Source organism: Bos grunniens, chromosome 23 (assembly GCF_055505025.1).
Source record: "Bos grunniens cultivar Pamir isolate PY7600 chromosome 23, Bosgru_T2T1.0, whole genome shotgun sequence".
NCBI lineage: Eukaryota > Metazoa > Chordata > Mammalia > Artiodactyla > Bovidae > Bos > Bos grunniens.
The window spans coordinates 46,283,227-46,304,775 of NC_141187.1; the positions used below are offsets into that span (position 1 = coordinate 46,283,227).

At 46.1% G+C, this 21,549-nt stretch overlaps 2 protein-coding genes across 17 annotated transcripts in view; one reads left to right on the forward strand and one right to left on the reverse strand.

Annotated features, from left to right (window-relative positions):
• ADTRP (androgen dependent TFPI regulating protein) overlaps positions 1-21,549 on the forward strand; it is an 89,333-nt gene that overhangs the window by 63,803 nt on the left and 3,981 nt on the right. For 5 of the 16 annotated variants that reach the window (XM_086370310.1, XM_086370303.1, XM_086370308.1 and 2 more), the window contains 3 exons: positions 431-546; positions 13,325-13,476; positions 13,697-13,967. In XM_086370310.1, coding sequence (XP_086226436.1) covers positions 431-546; positions 13,325-13,476; positions 13,697-13,716 — 288 coding nt within the window. In that variant the 3' untranslated portion in view covers positions 13,717-13,967. Of the gene's footprint in view, positions 1-430; positions 547-13,324; positions 13,477-13,696; positions 13,968-21,549 lie in introns of those variants that run through there. The other 11 variants (XM_086370309.1, XM_086370301.1, XM_086370304.1 and 8 more) reach the window with 3 other exon arrangements.
• The window catches only part of TMEM170B (transmembrane protein 170B), a 211,321-nt gene that overhangs the window by 27,578 nt on the left and 162,194 nt on the right, over positions 1-21,549 (reverse strand). The window lies entirely within an intron of this gene.

Below are 21,549 nucleotides of genomic sequence, written 5' to 3' on the forward strand. Positions count from 1 at the left end.
TGAACCCGGGGGTGGGGGTGGGGTTCACACAGACTGTCGAGGCATGAACAGGAGTGTGAAGGGGGAACAGCATGCTGAGTGCAAAGAGGGAAGGAAGCAGCCTGGTTCGGTGACGGAGTGTTGCATATGCGTGTGTGTGTGTGTGTGTGTGTGTTAAGATAGTGGAGCAGCAGGCAATACGCAAGACCAGAAGGGTGGTCGCGTGTTACAAAGAGCCTTGGTAGCCAGACAGAGGAGTCCGGATCAATGTGGTGGGCAGTAGAGACCCGCTGTAAGCCCTTGGCCTCTGAGGAGCAGAGCCAAGCCAAGTTCTGGAAAGTTTCATCTGGTGTCTGTGTAGGAGGGGAGACTGGAGGGGAAGAGAGAATTGGGGGCGCTGGGGGCAGCTGGGGCGCCCTGACTTGACTAGCTCTCACCGTTCCTCCTGCAGCACACGTTCATCCTGCCCTTCTCACTAGTTGAGGTCATCCTCAGACCACACTGCTACCCACTGAGGAAGAAAGGACTCACTCTGTTGGCCGCTGCTTGCCTCGCCTATGTCAGCAGGTAAGACTGGCAGAGAGAAAAATCAACTTGGACTGGTCATTCCAGACTCTGAGGAATATTCCAGAAGCAGCACACTGTTCTATAAGCGTGCCTTCATCTTGGGACAGCAGGGATTTCACCATCTTCTAATTTGCAAGAAAAAATGAATCGTATTGCTTGCTTTTGCTGCTCGTGGAGACATCACTTGCCCAAGAATACGTAGGTATGCGTGCGTGCACACACAGCAGGTCACGAGCTCTCCCAACCCCTCGTGAAGAATTCATCTTTGTAAAGCTATGCATGTTACTTTCCCTAGGAAAACATTGATCTTTGGTTCCATCTGTAATTAAAATGTTTGAATGCTTGAATGACCTAGGGCACCTAAACATATTCCATCTGAAAAGTCATTTGACAGATTGAGGGGCCGAGGTTTGTTCCATCCGTCTTGCCTGGATCACCATGGGCTTATTTGCATCAACATCTGGCACTTGAGCACCGAGAGGGCATTTGGGCAACTGCCCAGGGGCTTGCAGAACAGCCTAGCTGGAGGCCTGGGAGATAATACAAGGAGCTGGCCTAGCTTTCATCATTCAGCCACCTGGCGACACTAATTCTCAGAAATTTTGCCCAGTGTCTGTAATCAAGGGAAAGTGCTTGGCCACGCACTGGTAACTGGAAACCCCCCTTTCCATTCCACAGCCTTCTCATCCACGGCCAAGCTCTGGCTCTACTGGGAGGGGCTTACCAAGGAAAATACCTGCAGATTGCATGTAAATCATGGTGTTCCTACGTTAGCCTCGACTCACCTGAGCTTTTCACATCTGCCAATTTGGCTAACTCCCCAACCCCCACTGGGGGAAAGTTTCACCCAGGGCAGTGTTCTGGTAGAGACAAAAGCCTGGGAGAGAACACAGTCCACAGGACTTGGTCTCCAGCAGCTCCTGCTTCCCCAGCCTTTGTCTTAGAGCCGTAACCTTTATGCCCAGAACTCAGGTGCTGGTTCCTCGATAGCCTTCCCTTCCCTTTTGCAAGATATGCTCCTCCTGCACTTCTGCAGCCTTCTTTCCCTGAGGGCAAAGTCCCTTCAGGTTTCTCCTTTCCCTAAGAAATCACTTGCTCAGTAAATCCACCCCAGCTCTCCATTGACCTACACTGTTCACTAGCCTGGGCCTCTGCCTTTTAACAAAGGACAGTTTGAGAGAATAAAGCATAAACTGGGGACCTGCTGGTAGCTGAGGTCTGGAGCACGGTGTCGAGGAGGATTCTGGGACCCTAAAAGAGTTGTGCTATCATCTAGCAATATCTGCCAATAGCATGTGATTGGAGAGTGGTGTTGGAGAAGACTCTTGAGAGTCCCTTGGACTGCAAGGAGATCCAATCAGTCCATTCTAAGGGAGATCAGTCCTGGGTGTTCATTGGAAGGACTGATGCTAAAGCTGAAATGCCAATACTTTGGCCACATCATGCAGAGAGTTGACTCATTGGAAAAGACTCTGATGCTGGGAGGGATTGGGGGCAGGAGGAGAAGAGGATGACAGAGGATGAGATGGCTGGATGGCGTCACCGAGTTGATGGACATGAGTTTGGGTGAACTCCGGGACTTGGTGATGGACAGGGAGGCCTGGTGTGCTGCGATTCATGGGGGTCGCAAAGAGTCAGACACGACTGAGCGACTGAACTGAACTGAACTGGAGAGTGGTGGGACATGTGCTGTGTATTTTCCAAGCCTGGCTTAACCAAAGAAATAAATCCCTAACTACAGAATATCTAGGACCTGGGGTGGGGTAAGCATATGCATAAAAGATACATTTTTTCCTCTTGTGTGTGTTGAGAAGAAGCAGGATGGTAGCTGGTTGATTACGCACATGCATTTCCATACTGGCTTTTTTTTTTTTTTTTTGGTGGACTTTCAGCTGATTTTATTCTTTCTTGCCAAGGGTAACTTTTAGACTTTGTATATAAGATAGCCTTTTTGGTTTATTAATTTTTTTCTGCCTAAGGACTTGGGGGTTGATAATCAATCCTCATATCTACCCTCACTCTTTCTCCTCAGAAACCAAGGAGGTCAAAGAGCACCTGAGGCCACTGGTATTTGGAGAAAACTGTGATGCCTGTAAAGATGAAATGCAATGGTCAAGAGGGTTTGGCTCATAGCTGCCCGGGCATGTACTCTGACATGCAGGGAACGTGGGTGTTGGAGAAAGGAGGTATAACAAGAAGGCACTTATTCCTCAATGCCAGGCATTGAGCAAAAGGTATGAGGACACGGAGATGTACAAGATACCAGGTTGCCTTCAAGAACTGCCCGAGACAGAGAAAGGAAAAGAGACGATGGTCAAACAGGGTGATGAGACTCTCAAAGGGATAAGCACAGGGTGCTGGAGAATGTCGAGGACTGGCTTCTCAAGGGAGGCGGTGTCTGACGTTAAGTCAACAGCGATGTGGAAAAGAGAGTCAGGCAGAGGGAAGGGCATACCCGAAAGGCTAGAGGAGCTGAGGGCATGGCTAAACTGGAAGACAGGGAGGAATTAGATCAAGAATTCACATCAGTGGGTTCAGACTTCTGAACGGAGGGGGTTTTCTCTGTGAAAGTTTTCACAGACAGGTGAAATAACGTGGCTTGTGGAAGAAAGATGACTAGAAAGATGATTCTGGCTGAAAAGTGTGTAAATTAAAGAGGAACAAGACAGGGAAGCCAGTTTGTGGCATTTGCAGTAACTCTGGAGAGTTGATGTTGGCTTACAGATGATGATATCAATCAGTCTGCAAACAGAATCAGACAGGGTGGGTGATGGAAGGCTCAGCGGGTTAAATGACATGGCCAAGGTCACATGGCGAGGGAAAATCAAAGCTGAGACTTAAATCAAGGACTTTCAAATCCAGTTCTCTTTTCAGTGTATTCAGATGGCCAAGTATTTTGTTCACTCCCTGTTTGGGACTTCCCTGGCAGTTCAGATGGTAAAGAATTTGCCTGCAATGTGGGATACCCAGGTTCGACCCCTGAGTCTGGAAGATCCCCTGGAGAATGGCAACCCACTCCAGTATTCTTGCCTGGAGAATCCCACGGACAGAGAAGCCTGGACTAACACGGTGTAAAATATATGCTACTAAATGCTGGAGGGGTGAGAATGCAAACAATCTTACCATCATCTCTAGAGTCTAAAAGCTTGCATGAAGTCCTTCTCAGGTCTGTGCTCAAACTGTACGTTACAGCGAAATAATAGAGCAAATGAAGGGAAGGGACGGAGGCTTATCACCAGCAGGAATGTAGGCAAGTGGACCCTGACAGGGAGTTGAAGTGTTTTGGGATTTGGGTTTTCTTATTATTAATGAGGGGCTTCCCAGGTGGCTCACTGGTAAGCAAGCTGCCTGCCAATGCAAGAGATGGGAGTTCGACCCCTGGGTCGGGAAGATCCTCTGGAGAAGGAAATAGCAACCTGCTCCAGTATTCTTGCCGGGGAAATCCCACGGACAGAGGAGCCTGGTGGGTTACAGTCCATGAGGTCATGAAAGAGAGGACACAATTTAGTGATGAAACAACAACAACTCGTTAAGGAAGTACAAAATCAGCACTCTGGCCCGTAGGCCTCATTTTTGCTGGAGTGCACCAAAGGCACCTGTATACCGGCTTTATACGCTGCCCTCCTTCTTGACAGCTCCCCACTCTGGCTGTTCCCTCACCAGAGGAGCTCAGACTCATTGCTGCCAGCTGCCTCCACCCTTATGTAACACCCTGGGGGCTACATGGGCCTTCTCGGCCACAGATGACCATCAACAAGTCCCACAGACTGTGGATATCCATGGAGATATTTTAGGGTCATTTGTCAGGCGTGTCCATTTGGATGCTCAAATAGGGAAACCACATAGCAGGAATGAGGTAAAGAATATGGTCCCGAGCCAGAGAGAGCGTGGGAAACCAACATGAGTCAAAAAAATGGAAACAGCCCTGACCCGGGGAAGCATTTCTCTGCTGAAACCATGTTACAATGACTTAAAAATAGTCCCCAAGACCATGGGGACGGCCTCCTATGTGGCACTTGCTTTTTTGTTATTTTTCAGATTGCAAAATTGGAGGGTTGACCCCGAAGAGGGAAAATAAAGCTTCGCAATGTAGTAATAACTGTAAATCTTTCATTTCCTTTGGAAAGCATTAGTCATGTATAAATATGGTAGCTCACTCACTCCACCCTTCTCTCTCACCCCGGAACACATCACCTAGCTCTCTGTGAGGCTGTGCTGAAGAGCAGGAAAACAGAAATGTTCCTACTGCTGGCTTTTAGTCACTCTTTTATTGAACAAATATTTCCCCTAACACAGGACTGGTCCTGCTGGGGAAAGCAAAGCTATATAAGGCCAAGCCCCAGCCGGGAGGGGGTTTGTTCTTAATAAGTGGAGATGAGCCATGCATGCAAATTATAAGAACACAAGATGGGAAGTGATAAACTGTCATAACAAGTATGAGGAGCCAACAGGAACACAAGGAGGAAGCGGTTACGTCTGGCTGGGCCGTGTGGGAAGGACTTCATCAAAGGTGTCGTTGGATCTGGGCCCTCAAGGACTGGCTGGGTTGGAGCAGCAAAAAAAAAAAAAAATAGAAACTGAACAACACAGCACAATCGCAAAGCCAAGAGGACACAGATCCCATTAAAGCAATGGTTTCACTTTAGCCGGACCTACAAGTGAAAGAAACTAACAGGAAATGACCCTGAAACTGCCCGCTCACAGTCTTGCAGATGGCAGGCTGGAGGGTATAGACTACATGAGATGTGCCCGTTGCTGCTGTTTGTTTGCTGTGGCATTAGGAGTGAGAATTATAACTTGGCCAGAGAGTCAGGCTTTAAAAAAACTATCCTGACAACTGTACCTATAATGGATTGAAGCGGCAAGACGTGGAAAGCAAGAATCAAGCAATATCCAAATAAAAAGCCATCCAGAATGCTCTGAAGTCATCCAGTTCAGTCACAATGGTTTATTCTACATCCATGGATATTTCACAATTGCAGCGTCTGGACGCTTGGAACATCCTTCTGCAAGGGGTCTAGTCCTCCAAGACTGCCATCTCCGAGGGATCTTAACAACTCAGTGAGTGTTCACACATGGCCCTGTGTACACTGTCCTGAGCATTCCTCTCCCTCACAGACTGTAAAGTCACAGTACCCAACCTCTGGGATTCAACACTCCACTGGGACCTGCCTTAAGGTCAGCTTACCGCCCCCACCACTGTCCCGGCCCACACTGCCCCCGCCCATCAGTCTCCACTGTTGGCAGAAGTAGGATGCTGCTGCTGCTACTGCAGCAGCCCCAGGCCAGTCTCCACTGTTGGCAGAAGTAGGATGCTGCTGCTGCTACTGCAGCAGCCCCAGCTGGCCTGCAGTGCGCCGACACCTTGCTCTTGATGGACCAGAAGTCTGCTGATGCAGTAGGTGTCTCTGCCAGGGTGTCAGGTGTTCCACGCCAGGCGCAAGTGTCACACAGCTGTGCAACTATACCCCAGCCTGGGGAGAGAGATCTGTAAAGTCACTGCTCAACTGCAGTTCTTACGGGGAAAGAAATGATTCCTATCTTCTGTTCTGTGCTCACTTGGGTGAGGGCCCAGAGCAGAGCTGTCTGGTCACTCCTAGTGTAATAACCCTCTAAGTTTCTGCACCCGTTTACACAGTTACACACATAGACATCTTCCCAGAGAAGACATTAGAAACTGCCAGAAGGGCGAACTGAGCTGAGTTCCAGGACCAGCCTCCATGTTATACACGCGCCAACAACCCTCTCCTACCCCTTCTACTGCACTGTGTAAATTCCCTCCCAGAGTCACTGTGACCCTTTCCTGAGATGTGACCTTAGTCCAGGACCATCTAGATGGCACCATTGTTTTACAGCCTACAAAGTTGGGGTCGGAATCCTAGCCTCATTTTCCACAGAAGAACTCCTTAGCCCTCATGTAAATTAATATAGGAAAATAAATATAAAGATGCCACACAGCTTCCCCTGTTATCAACATCTGGGGTCCAGGTCAGCCTGCATGCAAATTGAAGAGGAATGGAAATGGAGGGCTAGGCATGGAAATGAGTGTCTACACTCTTCATGCTTCCTGTGCAAATCTCAGTTCCTGTTCACCCAAAATGCCTGTTACAAAAGTGAGAGATAAGAAGAGGTTGAAAATGGATATAGCTGTACAATTAGGAACGAGGGACATACCTGAGACATATTGTTGGTGGAACAGAATGGGGTTTTATGGATTGATTGGTGTGTAGTAGGCTAATGAAAAGGAAAAATCAAGGAGAATACTCCGGATTTTCAGCTGGTGAACTGGGAAGATGGTGATTCCATTAAAAGATATGGAGACGTTAGAAAACAAATAGTTTTGGGGTACCACTCCAGTACTCTTGCCTGGAAAATCCCTTGGATGGAGGAGCCTGGAAGGCTGCAGTCCATGGGGTCACTGAGGGTCGGACACAACTGAGCAACTTCACTTTCACTTTTCACTTTCATGCATTGGAGAAGGAAATGGCAACCCACTCCAGTGTTCTTGCCTGGAGAATCCCAGGGACGGGGGAGCGTGGTGGGCTGCCATCTATGGGGTTGCACAGAGTCAGACATGACTGAAGTGACTTAGCAGCATAATGTTAAAAAGCCAATTTAAAAGCCCATATCTGGGTCCCATTCCAGAAGATTCTGGTTTAATTGGTTCAGGATATGTCCTGGGCATCAGAATTTTTAGAATGCCCAAGGCAACTCTGGACTCAGCCTGATGGCTCAGACGGTAAAGAATCTGCCTGCAATGCAGAAGACCTAGGTTCAATCACTGTGTCGGGAAAAGCCCCTGGAGAAAGGAATGGCTACCCACTCTAGTATTCTTGTCTGGAGAATTCCATGGACAGAGGAGACTGGTGGACTACATTTAGTCCATGGGGTCACAAAGAGTCGGACATGGCCGAGTGACTAATGCCCTAAAGACAACTCTAAATCTTCAGTCAAAGATGAGCCACTTGTCTAGAGGAACTTGCAATTGGAAATGCAGATCTGGCAGTCTCCAAGGAGGTGGGACTGTGGAGATGCAGGAAGTGGAGCCCCGTGGTGGGATGAGGTTTCTCAAGAGAAGACAGAGGGAAGAGGAGGAAGTGGGCAGCAAAGGCTAAGAAAACACCCTCCTCTAAGGGGCAGAAGGGGCCGCAAAGTACCAAGAATGACCAGATGGTAGAAAACCAGGAACATGAAAGAACCCCATGGCCCTGAGGGAAGAGGAATCTTTGAGGCAGAAGGGAGCCTTCCAGCGAGGGTGGGCAACAGTTTTAAATGCTATGAAGAGGCTGCCACCCCCAACAACTCACATTAATGCTGGTATTTTAAACACCCACCCAGGTAAACTGTTTGTTTATCTAACACTCTAGCTTCACAGTTTCTTTTCACTCCTTTAAAAAAAATTTTTATTTATTTATTTATGTTTTTTGCTTCCCACCTAAGATTTATTTGAAAGTAAATCATGCAGGAAATTTATTTTTAGGGCACTAGTAGAACTTCACAACTTTATATTAAAAAAAATTTAACTCTTGTAGTTATTAAAGCTAGGAAAGTGAAAGTGTAGCTCAGTCATGTCTGACTCTTTGTGACTCCATGGACTGTAGCCCGCCAGGCTCCTCTGTCCATGGAATTCTCTAAGCAAGAATACTGGAGTGGGTTGCCATTTTCTTCTCCAGAGGATATTCCTGACACAGGGATCAAACCCTGGTCTCCTGTATAGCAGACGGATTCTTTACTGACTGAACCACCCGGGAAGCGATCATCCTTCGTATCTTGTCAGGAACAGAAACCCTGGACAGATAGGTGAACTGAGGCAGGAGTTTCGAAGTCAGTACCAGCTCCACCCCCATGCTAAGGAGTCACCAGGGAACAAGTTCTCAGGGGCATTTTCAGTGCAGGAAGTCCTCTGCTAACTTGTCGAATTTATTCACAAAATGTAAATGCAGACTGTGCTTGCTTTCTGGCATCAGATGTAACTGTGACCCTCTCACAGGGTTACTTATGAAGTCTATGAAAACATGGAACCAGAGGATCCTACCATTCTGTTTATTCTGCTGGTCTCGAAAGATATGACGTGAGAATTAAAACGTTGAGAATTATGTGCCTGCAGCCGACCAAACCCCTAGTTATCTACTAACCTCTAACCCAACAGACTTCCACTATTGATAAGACACAGAAAATACAAATTTCATGATCATCATTTGATGCTACAAGATTTAGGATGAGGAGATTATAAAAGATTAATGTTTGGCTACCACTTTATGCCCTCCTAGCCTGACTCACATAGATTCACGTGGCAGACAGCTCCACATACAGTATTCTTTGCCGAACTGAGGGTCAGAAGCATTGACCTCTTCAAAGTATTAATAAAGTGAGCGGCTAATTAACTACTATTTGGAAGGCTACTGTTTACACTTCTGCGGTGTTCTTGCTGCGTCAGCAGCCAAGGCCTGCCTGTAGAAGCCACAGCGAACAGCAGTTAAAAGGAAACACTGGTGCTCGTGGTGCCCCCTCAACAGCCATTTATTTAAAAATAAGGAACTTGGGAAACAGATAACACATATCAGATAAAATCCCCATCCTCATAGAGCTCCCAGAAGCCCTGAAGGAAGACAGACAAATATGAGGGCAGGGTAAATTCATGGTCGGGGAAGCACACGGCATGGCAACCTAATCGGATGTGGGTTGTGGGAAGAATGGGCAGGAAACTTTTCCTGGAGAAATGAACTTTTAAGTTAAAATTCAAACGTGAGGAAGATTCAGCTAGGGACAGAGTAAGAAGTGTGTCCTTGGAAGGGTGAAGATCAGAGTTGTTCCAGAGATCATAGCAGGATGCAGAAGCTGCAGAGCTTGGTCCATTCAAGAAACAGAAATGGGTCCGTAATGGTCGGGCTGCAGATCTGAGGATGGGTGGGTGGACGGGTGGACAGGGCAGGGCCAGGTAGGCTGGGGGAGGAGTGTGGGCTTTTTCCTAAATCAACGTGGATCCCCGGGAGGAGGGGGGAGCGCCGGGAATAGGTATTTTTCTTTTAGAGACATTATTGAGTTGCTGCGGTGTGGAAAGTAGATGGAACGGAGGATCCTGGATTGAAATCATGAAATGAGTGCCCTGCAGAAATACCTAAATAGGATTCCGTGGGATCAGATTGGCAGCTAGGAAGGACCTGGGACTTCCCTCATAGCTCAGCAAAGAATCTGCCTGCAATGCAGGAGACCTGAGTTCGATTCCTGGGTCGGCCCTGGAGAAGGAAATGGCAATCCATTGGAGTATTCTTTTGCCTTGAAAATCCCACGGACAGAGGAGCCTGACAGGCTGCAGCCCATGGCGTCACAAGAGTTGGACACGACTGAGCAACTAAACCATCACCACCACCCCCACCAGGGAGGACCTAACACTGACGGGGGGAGGACCAGGAGGGTTCAGCTGCATGCAGGCTGAGTGCCTTTCCCCTCCCCCACGCCTCCCAACTTCCGCCCTCTCCTTCCGCCTCTCCCTCCCTCTCTCTCTTCCCTTTTTACATATATTCTGGCAAGCCATAAAGAGGTAATAGCACCTGAGCATGACTATCTCTGCGCTCAAGCCTCTCTGCGGACCGTCCTGCATTAAATTGACTGCCATCTCCCCTGACACTCTATTTGTATTTGCATTACTTTCCCCGCCGTCAGTTATCACACTTATAACTTTCTCTGCACCTTCTCTGGGAAAGCACAGACTTCGTTAACTTACCTCAGGAAATTTCCTTTACAAACCTTACTCTGGAGGAAACAAAAAGTAAATAAACAGAAACTTTCCAGGCCTCTAGGAAAACGTCCTTATTTGTATACTATCTTATGTAAATGTGCATGGAAACTAGGAAGCCCTAACTTCAACTCTAGGAAATAAAGCAAGCAAATTAATGCAACCCATTTGGAGTCTGTTTGGAGCTCCTCACCGACCCCAAACGCCTGGCCCTAGGTACTTGAGGGTATTTGCTTTCTGTCCCTAAAATGTTCCTTTCTGTCCCTTCCTCTGTCCTGTCATGCAGCCAGGCAGGAAAGAAGTGTCATGGGTGTCCTTCTAGAATGCACCCACGGGACACACGTGTCACAGAATTCCAGCATTAGTCATAGCGCTAATAACTGTTATTGTTATTGTCCTGTTCTGAGGACATGAGAGCAGCATCTAGACAAGTCCAGGGCAGCAGAGCAACACCAGCAGGGCCAGAACGACACACACACAGCATGCAATTTACCATTTCGAGGACACCGTTTAGTGGCACTAAAGACATTCTCACTGCTGTGCACCCATCACCACTATCCTTTTCCAGAATGTTTTTCTTCCCAAACTGAAGTTTTGTACTCCTTACACAGAAACTCCCCATTCCCTCCTCCCTCAGCCCCATTCTGCTTGGTCTATCCGTTTGATGACCCTAAGTACTTCATGTAAGTGGAATCATACAGTATTTTTCCCTTTGTGACTGGCTTATCTTACCTAGTATCCTCAATTTCCATTCATGTTAGCACATGTCAGGATTTCCTCCCTTTTGAGGGTTGCATAGGGCTTCCCCGGTGGCTCAGCAGTAAAGAATCTGCCTGCAATGCAGGAGACTTAAGAGATGTGGGTTTGATCCCTAGGTCGGGAAGATCCCCTGGAGGAGGGCATGGCGACCCACTCCAGTATTCTTGCCTGGACAATCCCATGGACAGAGGAGCCTGGCGGGCTACAGTCCATAGGGTTGCAAAGAGTCGGACACGACTAAAATGACTTAGCACACATACATGCAAGGGTTGCATAATATTTCATTGTGTGTGTATACCTGAACCACACTTTATCTGTTCATCCTTAAATGGACACTTGGGTTGCTGTCATATTTTAATTATTGTGAGTAATGCTGGTATGAACATAGGAGTACAAATATCTCTGAGTCCTTGCTTTCAATTCTTTTGAGTCTGTGCCCAGAAGTTGGAATTGCTGGATCATATGGTAATTCTAGGTTTAATTTTTTTCAGGAACTGCCATACGGATAGCAGTTACACCATTTTACATTCCTGTCAACAACAGTGCCCAGGGGTTCCAATTTCTGCACATTCTCTTCAACACTCGATGTTTTTTCTTTCTTCTTCTTTTTTTTTTTTAATAGAAGACAGTCTAATGAGTATGAAGGTAGTATCTGACTGCAGTTTTAATTCATATTTCCCTAATGATTAGTGACACTGAGCACCTTTTCCTGTATTTGCTGGCCATGTGTATATCTTCTTTATAGAAAGATCTATTCAAATCCTTTTTCCATTTTTCATTGGATTTTTTATTTCCTGTTGAGTTCTAAGAGTTCTTTATATATTTGCATATTCTGGATAACAATCTTGTATCAGATGCATGATTTGTAAATATTTTCCCCATTCTGTAAGTTGCCTTTTATATCCTGTTGGTTGTGTCCTTTGATACGTAGAGATGAACTTCTGTTCACCTCCCTCACCTCACCCTAGGCCTGGCCCTGATATTAGGCCTTCTCTCTTCCAACAAAGCATTTGACGAAGTATTTGAAACAACCAAGAACGCTTGGGTTCTAAAAATTGAATTAAGTGCATAATTTTCATTCCTCCATCTGAACTCCTATGACACCCTGGGATATCCAAATCTGAACATCGTTTCTGAAGCATAAGCTAGGCTGTGCTAAGTTTCACAAGGGATGAATAGCCATAAAGAAATTGCTGAGGCATGCCCACTGTGCCATCCCTCGGAGAAGAGAAGCTTTTAAATTATTATAGAATGATTATGATATGCCAGACGCTGGTGTGTGTAATTTGCATGTGTTAAATTAACGCCCTTAATCTTTACAATAGCCTTATAAGGTGTATGCCCTGTGCATCCCCACTTTACACAGAGCTTAGGGGGAGAGGAAGCTTAATAAATTAGTGAAGGCAGCGTGGCTAGTAGGAAGCAGAGCTAGGATCTGAATCACAGAAGCCTGGGGCCACGTTCTGTACTCTTAACCAAGTATAAACTGTAGCTGCTACATCATCTTCCTCATATTTAAGGAGTTATTTCAGACTCTGGCATCTTCTGGTGCAATTTGTTTCCAGCAAACTGCATTTTTAGGCTTCACTTAGACATCACGGCTCCTCTCCCAGCATTTCTTTTCCTTCTCTTGGCTGACAGAAATGACTTATATTCTATCCTCACAAGAGCAAAATCTGAGCCTCCTGGAGATCCATCCATTCCTACTTAATACTCTACCCACGGCTATTTCCCCAAGCTGAAATCGAGGCCAACAATTAAACCCCAGGCCTATTGTATTAGAGTAATAGTGCTCAGTCTCTGCCCCTCCTACCCCAACGGGCTTGGGGGAGCTAATGGAAAGCCACATTTAACTCTTAGGTACAGAAAAGCAAACCCCACTTGTCTGGCTGAGAGTGAGCATATTGGGCACCATCTCAGCAAGTTCAATGTCTCAGCAGGTCATATCTCTCAGGGGAAGAAATAATCCATGTTCTTATACATTTTGTTTAGCTAATGATGTGTACAATGTTTTCCCATATTCTTTTATAATCGTTGAATTTTAATGGATTGGGTAAAATAGCCCAGCCCAGCGCATAAAACAGAAGGTCTCAATGAAACAGTCTAGTTATCCAGGAAATACTCACTTCTGTAGCTTCAGCAAACAGCACAGCTGTTAAAAAAAAAAATGTTCCCTGGGGCTTCTTTCCCTCTGCCTGGATTCCAGGATCTCATTGGTCTTGAAGGGACTGCGGCTTTCTCCCCGCTGCTGTCCTAACCATTGTGATTTGTCATTTTTTGCAGGGTCCTATGGATCTACTCTGAGACGGGTACATGGGTATATCCTGTGTTTGCCAAACTCAGCCCAGGGGGTCTAGCAGCCTTCTTCTCTCTCAGCTACATCTTTACCATCGGCATCTACCTATTTGGAGAGAAGCTCAACCACTGGAAGTGGGGTCAGTTCATTTCTCTTTTACGTACAGAAACATGTCTTTGTTATGTGTCTTTACTCCTCCTGAAAACAGAAGGATGCCCTAGTAAAGCAGAAGGCAGTAATGTTTGATGCCTTTGTCCAAAGTAAGAAAAAGCCTGGGGGAGGTTCCCACTTTGTCAAAAGACCCCATCAAATTATCTCCCCCACTGCTCCTCCAAACAACACCTCATTTAACTTTACAGCTAAACGCCATCTTGCTTAGAGAGCTTCGGATCCAAAGAGCACGGTGTCACCATCCCCTCCATGCAAAAATGGACGCAGAACCTCCCTCCCTTAATGGGGACTTGAGATTCACAAGCTCTTCAATGTCAAGATTTCTTCTTCGACTGAAATGGGTCCAGATGACCTTCTGAGCTCCTCCCACCCTCAGCTGTGCCTTCCCTAAAGAGTTACCACCCCTCTCCCACTAGGTTGCTTCTCAGACTTCAGTAAAGTGTTCATCAGGTAAAATCACACCCTGTACTTGAGATCAGAATTCTCGATGGAGGCTTTAGGCAATGTGAGTATGTCAGAGAGCTGAGCTTTCTAATTATAGGTAAGCAGAACCACGTTGCTTCTTCATAGCAAAAAAATAATCCTAACTTAGTTGGTTTTAAAGTGGAAGATTTCATTCTCCTCCCTGCTTCCCCCACTGCTCCCACCCCCAGAATATTTTCTTTTGGAAAAGTAACCACGGAAAAGTCAGGTTGCGAAATATCCATGATTTGTTACCTACCCCAGGAGAAGTGCGGGAACTCCACTCTGATTTTGTACATAAGGAAGGCAAGAGTCACACACAGGCCCCCACCACACACCCACGAGCCATTCTGTTCCATTAAAATAGAAGTGGCATCTTCTGCCCAATCTATGAACTGGTGTGAAAACATAAGCCTGTGTATGCAAAAAAATGAAAAAGAAAAACCAACAATTTCAGAAGGTTCACTACAAGAGTGTATATTTCTGAGAGGAGACTGAGACCCTGGAGAAATAAGCATACAACTTGGCTTTCTCACGTATTTTCGATGCTTGGAGAATTTAACTGGTTAAGAAAGCCTCAAAGGCAATATTCTCCTTGAAAGCAAACACTTTAAAAGAAAAAAAGGACATACTAAAAATTACCCAAAAAATCAGGATTTCAAATCACAGGAAATTATCCAGAAAAAAAAAAAAAAAAAAGTGTTGACATTTCAGATGTGCTGACTTCTGATTCTAACTAGTTTTGGCTTCCTGAAGTTCTGGGTAGATTTTTGATGCCTTCCCAAAATCTATATTAAAAAAAAAAAAAAGAAAGAAAGAAAGGAAGGAAGAAAACTAATCCATTTAAAACTTGGCAGAAAATGTGCAGAGAAAAAAGTGATTACTCAGAGCTTAGAGAACAATAACTTTTTAAATCAATTGTATTGAGTTCAATAGGATTAATTTTAAAATTGACAGTCTACAGTGACTTTTAAACATTTTATTGAATTAAAAAAATTTTTCACTGTATTCATATTATTGAAATTGCTGTTTTCAACACAAAGCCCTTTTAATAAGCCTCATTGTTTAAGTACTATATCCAGTTTTCCACGAAAGCCCCAGTGAGCAAACGAGTTAGTGTCAACATGTGGTCGCTCATTTGCATCATGCATGTGTGAATGTTCATATTAGAGACAGACACTCCCATCAGGGGCTGTGTTTCTCTCTTCTCTCTAGATTTTTAACTCCTTAAGAGCAGAATGGGTATTCTATATGAATTCTATGTAGCATTGGAATAGGATGTGTTCTATTCTGAACTGATCTTAATTATAAATGGTTAAATAAGAAATTAAAAGAGAAATTAGATCACATAAAATTCCAATGGCAGTGAACACTGGCTTGCATGTTCATTCACTCTGTCATGTCTGATTGTTTGGGACGGTATGGACTGTGGCCCACCAGGCTCCTCTGTCCGTGGGATTTTCCAGGCAAGAATACTGGAGTGGGTTGCCATTTCCTACTCTAAGGAATCTTCCCGACCCAGGGGTCAAAACTGAGTCTCCTGCATTAGTAGGCCGATTCTTTACCACCGAGCCACCTGGGAAGCTAGCCATGTCCCCAGTGAACACTTAAATCATCTACAAGTAAACAGAGCTAAATATGTGAAAATATTTCTCACTTCCTATTCTGCTGAAAGCCCTGTAAAGAAAGTAAAAGTGAAAGTCACTGGTCATGCCTGACTCTTTGCAACCCCATGGACTACACAGTCCATGGAATTCTCCAGGCCAGGATACTGGAATGGGTAGGCTTTCCCTTCTCCAGGGGATCTTCCCAACCCAGGGACCAAACCCAGGTCTCCCACATCATAGGTAGATTCTTTACCAGCTGAGCCACCAGGGAAGCCCAAGAATACCGGGGTGGGTAGCCTATTCCTTCTGCAGCGGATCTTCCTGACCCTGGAATGGAACTGGGGTCGCCTGCATCACAGGCAGGTTCTTTACAAACAGAGCTATCAGGGAAGCCTGAAAGCTCTGTAAGTCCTCCTCAATTGACAGATGAAAATCCGAGTCTTCAGAAGGCTCACAAGGGTCTCTGTGAGCCAGGCCCTGCCCTGACTCTTGCTTACCTATCTGCATTAATGCATTCAGGTCCTCAGTGATAAGATGACCTGTATGAAGGGCAATTGCTCATCTCCGTTTGCCCAGGACCGTCCTGGTTAATGCCTGTTGTGCACATGTGAACAGAGTTTTACCCTGGCCAGGCTTGAACAACACATCCTTCTATCTCTGAGTCCCTCTCCAAACCCTCTGTTCTGGATGTATGGAAACATGTAAGTAGCCACCTACTCCATCCGAATTGAGGGCTCACTCTGCTTTCCAGCCTTTCCCACAGCCTGAGCTTCCTTGGATGAGAACAGAAATTCAGAGGAGTGCTTTGATGATGCGGCAGGAGGCAGTGGTTAGGAGAAAACTTCTGTGCCTGATTGCCTGGGCTCCTCCCTCGGGCTCACCACTTACAGACCTATGACCCTGGGCAAGGCACTCCATGTCCTTGCATTCTGGTTTTCTCTTATGCATCATGGAGACAATTTTAGTACCCTTCTCACGGGATTTTGGAGGATCAGAAATGACTTGGGAAGTGTCAACTGCCAAGAACAGGGTCTGGCACACAGGGTTAGCCACTACTGCCCTAATAATTACATTATTACTATTGCTGTAATAATTTCATTCTCACCAAGGAAAAATCAGTAACCTTCTTTTCTGTGTGGATATTCCAATCATCTCCTGCAATGGCATGCACATGTTATCAGTTTCCCCAGCTGAAGGTGATTAAAAGTAGCAACCACCTGCTACTGCTGCTGCTAAGTCGCTTCAGTCGTGTCTGACTCTGTGTGACCCCATAGATGGCAGCCCACCAGGCTCCTCTGTCCCTGGGATTCTCCAGGCAAGAACGCTGGATGGAGTGGGAGCAACCACCTAAGAATGCAAATTGACAGAGGTAGTGTAGTTCCTAGAGAACTTACAGAGTGAAATGGGAGGTCAGGCTAATGGAGGCTAAAATTAATTGGAATCTCTGCTACTGAAATCCTGAGCTACCCTGGCTGGAGGTCACCAGCCAGCCACCAGGTAATCAAGAAGTATCAGTTAGGACCCAGGTCATATGCAGGTGTCTCTCTAGTAATCGTGCTCAAATGTGACTATAGATTTATAAAATCACTAGGGGAATTTTAAGAATACTAAGTCCCAAGCCCACTCCAGACCAATTAAATCCATCCATGGAGATGGGGACGTAGCACGGGTATTTTTCAAAACTTCTCAGTTATTTTAATTTATATTCAGGGTCAAGAACCAATGTCACAGAACAGTGACCCTCAAACTTGTATGTGCCTGAAAATCTTGTTAAAATTAGGATCTTGTTAAGATGTAGACTGTCATTCAGGAGATCTAAAGAAAAGCTTGGAATTCTGTCCTTCCAGCGTGTGCCCCAGAGAGACAGACACTGCTGGTCTGAGAACAAGGCCCGATGTGCCACAGGATGCTGGACTCCTCCCAGCTGAGACAATTGTATCTACCAGCTTCCTTGTGCAATGTGGTGTTTTCCCAGGTCAGATGCTTGGACGAGAAGGCTGTTGGTAATGATGGTCATGTCTACGGACTTTCTGCCTCCTCATGTGTCATGTCAGTAGGTGAAAATGAGAAGCTTTAGAAGGGCAATAACCATGAGTGACACCAGGAATCAAATGTAAACTTGGAAGTGTGTGGCATTCTCTAGGGGTATAGAAATGCAGAGAGCAAGCCCTGGGCACCAGGGAGACAGCCCCATCAGGCCCGCAGGAAGGTGCCACTGGCCTTCAAAAAGATGCTGTGGCTCGGAAAGCTCTCACGAGGTTCCAGAGGACCAACCTGCTTGAGTTGTTACCATCTCATTCCCAGACCTGTACTAGCTTTTCTGCGTCATGGAACAGAGGGGTGGACAAGCACTGAGCCAGTTATTGAGGCCAGAAAACCACTGGGTAAGAGCCATTTTCTACATTGCAGGCAGAGTGAGGTAAAACACGGATTTCCATCCCTGACGAAAGCCAATGGGGGAAGCAGTCTTTGGTAGATCACTGAAAGCTTGGCTCACCATGTCTGAGCACCTAGAGATGCTCTAGACAGATTGCTGCCACTCTGAATGCTCGGAGAGAGGGGCTGTCATGGGGTCCCAACACAGGACCCCTTCTCTGCCACTTAATATTTAACTTTGCTTTTTGTTTTTCCCCCTTCTTAATAAGACATAAAGATTTTGATGCCAGGACACAAGTCCATCAGGAAGAAAAACCCAACAACCCACAAGATATATCAGGCGTGAAAGGGGCCATGTGCCTCCTGGTCAAAATGGAGAGCCTCTTATATGTAGGTGTGGCTGGAGAGGTGGTCAGCTTACCTGTGGCCCATGTTCCCTGTCCTTACATTCACATGAGGGCTATGTGCCAGGCGTATCCTTCGTCAAGGCCCAAGACCACAGATTCTTTCCCCTCCAGGATAGTTTATAAGCTGAAAATTCCAATCTGGCCAAGTAACCTTGTGATGGTGCCTTGGACAGAATGTTATTAAAGTCTTCCTATAATATAACTTCTTATAGATCAGATTTGTTTAAAGGAGATTTTATTGTTGAAAGCTACTTAGAGGCCATCTAGTATATCCCCTCAGTTTTATCCACAAAGACATTTGTTATAAGGTCTGTCTATCTTGCATATTGTCCCTGATCACTTCATAAAAAAGAATCCTACCATGAGCTGACTCCATATGTATGTATAAAGCGTAACCCCACTGGGCACCATTTAGTCAAAAACAAGAATACAGCTCCTTTTTGCATTTCTTGTCCTAACTTCATCTCTCTAAGCTCTAAGAGAGTCCACTCAGGATTATTACTTCTCCCTCTTCCTCAGCCTCTTTTCCCTCGAGGATTTCTCCAGCCAGCTCTCAATTCCATCTCCCCCCTCTACTTTCTACACTGTGACTTGTACTCATCTATGTTCGAATCTCATTCTTCTAACACCTCATATCCCCCCAACAATCTGCCTTCTCACCCTTTTCCAAGCCAAGCCTCTGAAACTCAACAAATGTTCTTCAGATTTTCAGCTCTAAGTCTGTCAGTAGCTTTCATGATTGTGGATACATAGGTGTCAATTTTTTGAAATAGTCTGATTTTACTTATCCCGTGTTCCAACTGTACAAAGAATAGGGTGTGTAATTATATATGTGTCCATAGTGATGTTGGCTAAAGGAGTGGTTTCCCTTACCATGCCCGCAGAAAAGGTTTGAATCTTGCATGAGACGAACGTTAAATGTTTGGCCTAAAATATCTCTACTTCTTGGTACTAACAGAGGATAAAGAGAGGACTGAAATAATTCAGGATGGGAGGAGATCAAAACGGGCTAGTAGGAGGATGCCGGGCTCACCTTCCCTCATGAACACATCAGAACCACAACTACATATAGGGTGACTCTTGATTTCAGCGAGAGTACAGCAGAGCAGCTACTCTCCAACCCAGGCTGTAAAGAAAGATCCATGCAGAGCTGAGGAGGAGGGAGGAGAGGCAATCTGCTCAGGACTTGCCCTCACCGGTGGGGGACACAGGGGCGGGGGAGATATCACGGGCAAAGGGATCCTCCCTGCAGAACGAGGACTTTGAACCGTGTATCAGGCACCTCAGCTCTTGGATCTGACATGGGGAAGATGAGCCTGCTTGGCTGGCTTGAAAACCAGTGGGGTTTACTGAGGGCTGTAAGAGACTGAGACTCCACTCTTAAGGAGGTCATGCACAGGTCTGCTTCCTCCCAACGACAGCACAGAGGCAACTGGTTGCAAAATGCTTGGGGACCGCCTCGGGGTGCCCCTCAGCCCGCACCAGGCTCCGGCTCCAGCCCCTCTTGCTCTGGTGGTGCTGGTCTCCTCTAAGGCAGAGGCCACCATTGCCAGCGAGAGTATGCACACTCGAGGGCATGGAGCCAGCCTGGCCCCTGGCCCTGCTCTGACCTGGGTGGAGGCAACCATTACCAGCTCATGAATCCCTGCCCACACTCTGCAGGGTGAGTGTCATTGCTGCAGGACAGATCCCCTCTGGGGGGCGGAGGGGTGGGGGTGGGGTCAGCTCAGTGGCATGGCATCAGCCTCTAACCGAGGGCACACACTGGGGAGAAAGTAAAACCAGCACTGAAGTGGGGCCCCAAGGCCTTAGGCCCCGCCTTTGTCCCAAACCAAGATGGGACTGCCATCACACCCGAGAGAAACCAGCTCCCTCAGGGGTCCCTGCTCCAGCCCCTATGCCCCCAGCCACTGCCCCGCTCCAGCAGAGCAGTGACAGTCACTGAGCATAGAAGCAGCTCTGCTTGCACCTGGTTCCGGCTCTCGCCCCTCCAACCCCAGTCCTTCCACCCACCAAGGCCATGAGCACCAGCACATCCTGGATGAAGACATGCTCACTTCAAAGCCGGCTCTCTCACCAGAGCTGATGGGCTCACACAGACTCCAAGGGAATCTAACACCAGGACTTGACTTCAAGACAGAGATGAGCATCTGTTTCACCTGACTTCACATAGACAAAGAAAGTTAAACAAAATGAGAAGACAAGAGGACTATGTTTTAAATGAAACAACAAACAAACAATAAAAAGTGCTAATGAAACAGATAAATAATTTACCTGACAAAGAATTCAAAGAAATAGTAATAAGAATGCTAAACTGGAGAAAAGAATAGATGAACACAAAAAGAATTTCAACAAAGAACTAGAAAATACAGGAAAGAATCAGTCAGAATTGAAAAATGCAATGACTGAAATGAAAAATACTCTAGAGTGCATGAGCAGGAGATTATGTGATATTGAGCAATGCATAAGCAGTCCGGAAGATAGAATAATGGAAATCGCCCAAGCAGAAGAGCAAAAAGGAAAACTTAAAAAATGGGAATAGTGTAAGAGACCTCTGGGACATTATCAATTGTACTAACATTTGCGTCTTAGGGTTTCCCAGAAGAAGAGAGAGAGAAAAAAAGTATAAATTGTATTTGATAAAATCATGGTTGAAAACTTTCCAAACCTGAAGAAGGAAACAGATGCCCAGGTACAGAAGCACAAAGAATTCCAAACAAGTTGAACTCAAAGGGACTTACACCAAGACATATCATGATTAAAATGGACAAGGTTAAAGACAAAAAGAGAAGTCTAAGGACAGCAAGAGAAAAACAGCTCCACATACGAGGGAACCCGCCTAAGGCTGTCAACCGATTTGTAGCAGAACGTTTGCAGTTCAGAAGGGAGTGGCATGATAGAGGTAAAGAGCTTAAAGGAGAAAATCACAACCTAGGATACTCCTCCCAGGAAGGTTATCGTTCAAAATTAAGGGGAAGATAAAAAGCTTCTCAGACAAGAAAAAATCAAGAGCTCGTCAGTACTAAACCAATCTTACTTCTCAGGTGGTTCCCTGGTTAAGAATCCACCTGCCACTGTAGGAGATGCAGGAGACGTGGATTTGATCCCTTGGTAGGGAAAATCCCCTGGATCCCCTGGAGGAGATCATGGCAACCCACTCGTGTTCTTGCCTGGAAAATCCCATGGACA